At 53.5% G+C, this 5,030-nt stretch overlaps 1 protein-coding gene across 1 annotated transcript; it reads left to right on the top strand.

The window, feature by feature from the left end:
* Positions 1–424: 424 nt before the first annotated feature.
* On the top strand, positions 425–1,495 carry LOC119332005 (auxin-responsive protein SAUR71-like). Its single transcript, XM_037605184.1, has one exon. The coding sequence runs from the start codon at positions 468–470 to the stop codon at positions 1,020–1,022; it is 555 nt and encodes a 184-aa protein (XP_037461081.1). The 5' UTR covers positions 425–467; the 3' UTR covers positions 1,023–1,495.
* Positions 1,496–5,030: the final 3,535 nt, after the last annotated feature.

Raw genomic sequence — 5,030 nt, 5'->3', positions numbered from 1 at the left:
CATGCACACATGCATAGGTTCACGCTCCATGCTCCCAGCTCTCACATGGTCACTGAATGAGTACATGAGGCTACGATTTTTTTTTTTGGTTCAGCTGCAAGTAAATTGCATGAAAAATAGAACTTAGGTGAGCCAATTTCGTTGGAAGGAAGATAGAGGTGCTGCGCTGCACCAAGGCCATTGCGGACGATGCCGAGTTGAGGGAAGCAAGGCCGAACGACGCCAACAAGGCTCGGGCGGGAACGAGCTGCAACCGACAGCGGCGAGTTAGAAGGTTGATGTGTGTAGCTGCGCTGCACCAAGGCCATTTACAGTTTCTTATTCACCAAGTTTATCGCGATTTAGTGTGAAACACGGCCAGATTATAAAAGGAGGCAAGTAACCCCGTGTACCCGAAGCAGACTGGCTAAAATCCATTCCGAGAAAAATAATGGCAAGGCCAACGCACAACTTGCAGCTCTTCCGTTATGTATAAGCAGCCACCATGGTCGTCTCAGTACAAACGCCTTCTGTCTTCTCAGCTTAGTGTCGTCCCTCGCAAAGAACCAGCCACCGCCGCTGCTTTCCGGCCTCCGCTTCCAAGTATCGTGGTCTCCGGCGTCGACGGAAGCAGCAGCAACATGAAGCGCCTCCTCAGACGGCTCTCCCGGGTGGCCGCGGCCGACGCATGCGCCGCCGCCGCGTATCAGCCGCTCCGGCCCGACGCGGCCGCGAAGGCCTCCTCCTCGTCGTTCTACGGCGCGCGGAGGCTTGGCCGCGGCGCGCGCGTGCCGGAGGGGCACGTGCCGGTGTGCGTCGGCGAGGAGGGCGGCCCCATCGAGCGCTTCGCCGTGCGGGCCGAGCTCCTGGGCCAGCCGGCGTTCAAGGCCCTGCTCCGGCGCGCCGCGCAGGAGTACGGCTACGGCCACCCGGGCGCGCTCCGCATCCCCTGCGCCGTGGCCAACTTCCGCCGCCTCCTCCTCGGCCTCTCCGACCCCGGCTGCCAGGCCACTGACGACGACGACGCCGCGTTCTACTACTAGCCTCCTGGCCTTTCTTCCCCGTTTCACCCTCCTCGTTCGGCTCACATGGAGGGCTTGATTGGAACTTGGACCCCTGGCAAAGGCAAAGGGTGAGCGGAGCCAATCGCCAGCTGCTGCGTTCTGAACGATATACCCCTGCGTGGATGTTGTACATACGGAAGTCTCACTGGGTTGGTGGAGGGTAGGACGGGGATTCTGCCGCATTCTTCTTCTTCTTCTTCTTCTTCTTCTTCTTCTTCTTCTTCTTCTTCTTCTTCTTGTAGCTAGCTCTAGATCTAGCTCTGGTAGCTGCAATGGAGCTTCTTCTTCCTCTTCTTTTGGTAGGGATTTTGAGGTCATGACAAGTACATCATGTAAGCCGCAAGGTTCGCCTCATGTGAGTGAATGGATGATTATGCTACTGCAAAAGCTTGCTCCAAGATCTGGTGGTGTAAAATGCAATGCACTTCAAGTCTTCAACGATCTCCAGCTAGCTTTAACAGTTCAGGCAGCCTGGCATAGAATACAATGGTGTACTTCTATGATTAACCAGTGACTAAACTACTTGGGGCTGTGGATGCATTTCTTTTCTTGAACGTCTAGGCTTGTGATGCATATACTTCAGAGGCACTGCCTTCACAACTGCTTGCCAGAAAATCTGGGATTTATGGCCAGGTTCAGAATAGCAAACTGCATATAGAGCCATACAGATACAGTGCGTGTGTATAGGATTTTGCAGAACTTCTTTTCAAAGCGGAGTAAAAAAAAATGTAAGACCATCTACAACCGGACTTGGCATATCTACGCCTCAAACACCCACGGACGCGTCCGATGACTGGTCACGTCTCAAATAATACATTCCACATCCACATATGTCATATCCGACATCCTATATTCATACTACCTATGCAACGTGATGAACTACTCTACGCGAACGTAGAAAGAAATCGGCATCAAACGGACAACGAAATGCACATAAAACCCAGTACATCATCCAAAAGATCACCGGGAGGTTTTTAACTTTGAACAATTAAAACCGATAATAAAAACGGAGAAGGAGCAAGATCATCACTTCCTCGACGGGCCTTTGCATGCCCTTCCGGTTGCCGACGCGGCTGTAGGCGTCCGCGGCTAGTGGTCGTTGCCGTCGTCGGACGAGGAGTCGAAGAGGACAATGTGCCCCTTCATCCGGCGGACGGCCCTATCCTACTGCCGCTTCAGCTTGGCCTCTCGAGCCGCCTCTGCCGCTGCCTCCACCGGCAGCTCGCGGCGCCGCAAGGATTGTTCCATCGCATCCCTTTCCCTTGCCCGCTACCTCTCGCGAGTGTCGGCGCGCGCGTGTGGACCGGAGGAGCAGGCACTAGCACCACAACTGCCCGCACGAAGCAGCGGCCGGTGGGGGAAAGGGACGGAGCAGACTGAACTGGGGCCGAGAGGGGCCAACTCCGATGCCCGCGCGGGTGCGGTGACAGTGCAGATCTGGAGCTGCCTCCGGTGTCCACCTTTGACTCTCCAACGCAATGCCGAGGGCCAGCTCCTCCTCGACGTCGATGTCCGAACCCGAGTGGCTGCCGAAGCTCGACATGTCGCCTGATTCGATTGGAATCGGAAAGGGGACAGAGCGAGAGAGGAGAGTGGAGAGAGTTAGAGTTCGGAGTGCGGACGGATTGGTATTTTTTGGATACGGCGTGGGGTCGGTGGTTTGCCCGGCTGACGCGGCGGACACGCCCGTGCGTGACCAGACCGCCCCATATCCGCCTTACATTTGGGCTGGATATAAGGGGCGACAAACAACCCAAGTGTTTGACGCCAGTTTGAGGTGTCCAGGTAAAATCATATGAAAAATCTCACAATGGGTTGAGCTAATTAACTAAAAATCATATGAAAACGTGTCCATTAATTAAGAAAAATAGAATTGTCCAGCTAATGAACTAAAATCATATGAAAACTCTCACAATCCCTTGAGCGGAGCAGAAAGGATATTCCAAATACATTGTGAAGAGACTCTCGTCCAGATAGCACACGCACTATCATCATCACTTCCCTCTTCTAACTGGGCGTCACCTTCATCACTTTACCTCGAGCAAATGACTATGAGTTCACAGCAAATTTTCCGAAACATTGAAGAAAGTGTATTGGTTGAACCGATAACTGCCTCGAGTTTTAGTTGTGCATGTTCCAGCCAAAGCACGGAAAGGGGTGAGATGACAATGTACACCGGGCAAAATAATGGTTACTGCAAAAACATCTACAACCGGACTTGACAAATCCGATTCTCAAATACCCGCGGATGTGCCCGACGCGTCCGCGGACACTGATCGGTCATGCCTAAGATAATACATTCTACATCCACATACCTCAAATTAGAAACTTTATATCCATATTAAGAGGAGCTCGTCCAGCTCCACAGTGCCTATGTCCGGCAGCCGGTTGCGCTCACCAGTTTGTTGGTCCGGTCGCCGGCAAGGTAGAGTAGGGCATGAGACACGAACCGGCTCACGGGACTCAAGTCGCCGCCGTCTCCTATGCTCTACTCTTCCTCGTCGGAGCTCAGGACCAGGACTATGCCGATGGACGTCAGATCGATGATGGATTGATGGATCCGTCCTGGGATGAGCCGGCAACATCAACCATGACGCGGTTGTGACGCCCGCACGGGTGCACCATACGGGGAGCCGGAGAATGCGACTCCGCCTCACCGACGTCCACCACCGCGAGGGTTGCCACCTCCTCCCGCAGCCGCTACCTCTCACGGCGGGCACGCCGTGTCATTTTGCGTCGGAAGATGCCCATGGTGCGTCCTTCTGCTCCGCGCACCAACATAGGGGTCGCGCGTCCGCCACCACGTTCGGACGCTAGACGAACTGCACCGCCTCCCGTGAGGCAGCAACTGCACACCTAGCGCAGGATTCATGCGCCATTTGGGCAGACGCAATGGATCCCTGGCGTAAGGAGTCCGCGTGCTACCTCACACGGCCAACTCCCGGGAGCGGCGGAGCGCAAGCCGTACGGCCATCTCCTTCTTGGGCTGCGTGGGATGAGCTCGGCGTCGACGGATTTAGAGGTGAAGGGCTCTGATCCATTGTCCACCAAGCCGAAGAAGGCCGGAGATTGCCGGACGGAAGCTTTTGGGTGGCGGAGGGCAGTGGAGTGAAGTGGATAGGGTTTCATCCGGCAAGTGTTTGAGAAAGAATATATGTGAGGTCGGATGAGCCATCGTGGCCTAAGTCCGATGTGACGGACGTGCCTGGGTTGGATATGAAGCCCGTTTGAGACGTCCGTCTAAATCGAATTTTCATTATAAAGGTTTGGAATGCCCGGCTGTAGATGATCTTACGCGGTTCTTTTGGAACCAAATGGGTATCATTTTTTTAGGGTAGTCATCACATTCTCCAAGATAAAAATGATTACGTACCCTGATTCACCATGTCCGTCCAGTGTTGTACATATCAGGATCAACCAGTAGGATCGGATAGACGAGAGGCCATGTGGAGCGCAGCCAAACACAACAGTACGTGCGTACATAGGCGCCGAGTCGTGCTTGGTTTAGTTAGTTTCTTACTCCCTCTGTTTCACAATGTACGAAGCTTTTGCAAGCTAAACAAGCTTGCAAACACAACAGTACGTGAGTATCTGTTTAGTTTAGTTGGTTCGATTCACTCGCTTTCAGTTGGGCTTCAGCCTTCAGGAGAAGATTTGCTCTGCATGTGAGTAGGCAACGACATGGGGGCGGCGTACGTACTGTACGGGCCCCTAATGATTGGGATTAACGACCCAATGATGAGGTTACTCGCTTGGTTGATCCATTCGCCATGGCAATCTTAGCTGCGTCCTAGGTGTACAGGTGTGCTCGGCGTTCCCATGGACCCAGAGGCCAGAAGAACATTCTGTCTTGTCTCTGCTCTATGTTTGGACACGTACTTAACCAGTGGCGAAGCCAGGATTCGAGTATAGAAGAGTCGAGTACGTATATTGATCTAATCTCGTTGATAATTACTCTTCGCTCCTACTAAAATTGTCGATCGTGAG

The sequence above is a fragment of the Triticum dicoccoides genome, chromosome 7A (assembly GCF_002162155.2).
Source record: "Triticum dicoccoides isolate Atlit2015 ecotype Zavitan chromosome 7A, WEW_v2.0, whole genome shotgun sequence".
In the NCBI taxonomy this organism is placed as follows: domain Eukaryota; kingdom Viridiplantae; phylum Streptophyta; class Magnoliopsida; order Poales; family Poaceae; genus Triticum; species Triticum dicoccoides.
The sequence above is the reverse complement of the archived record's forward strand: the minus strand, read 5'-3'. Positions and strand labels throughout refer to the sequence as shown.

Bases quoted from the DNA above. Each gene is read 5' to 3' on its own strand.
- LOC119332005 (XM_037605184.1), top strand. From the start codon at position 468: ATGTATAAGCAGCCACCATGGTCGTCTCAGTACAAACGCCTTCTGTCT.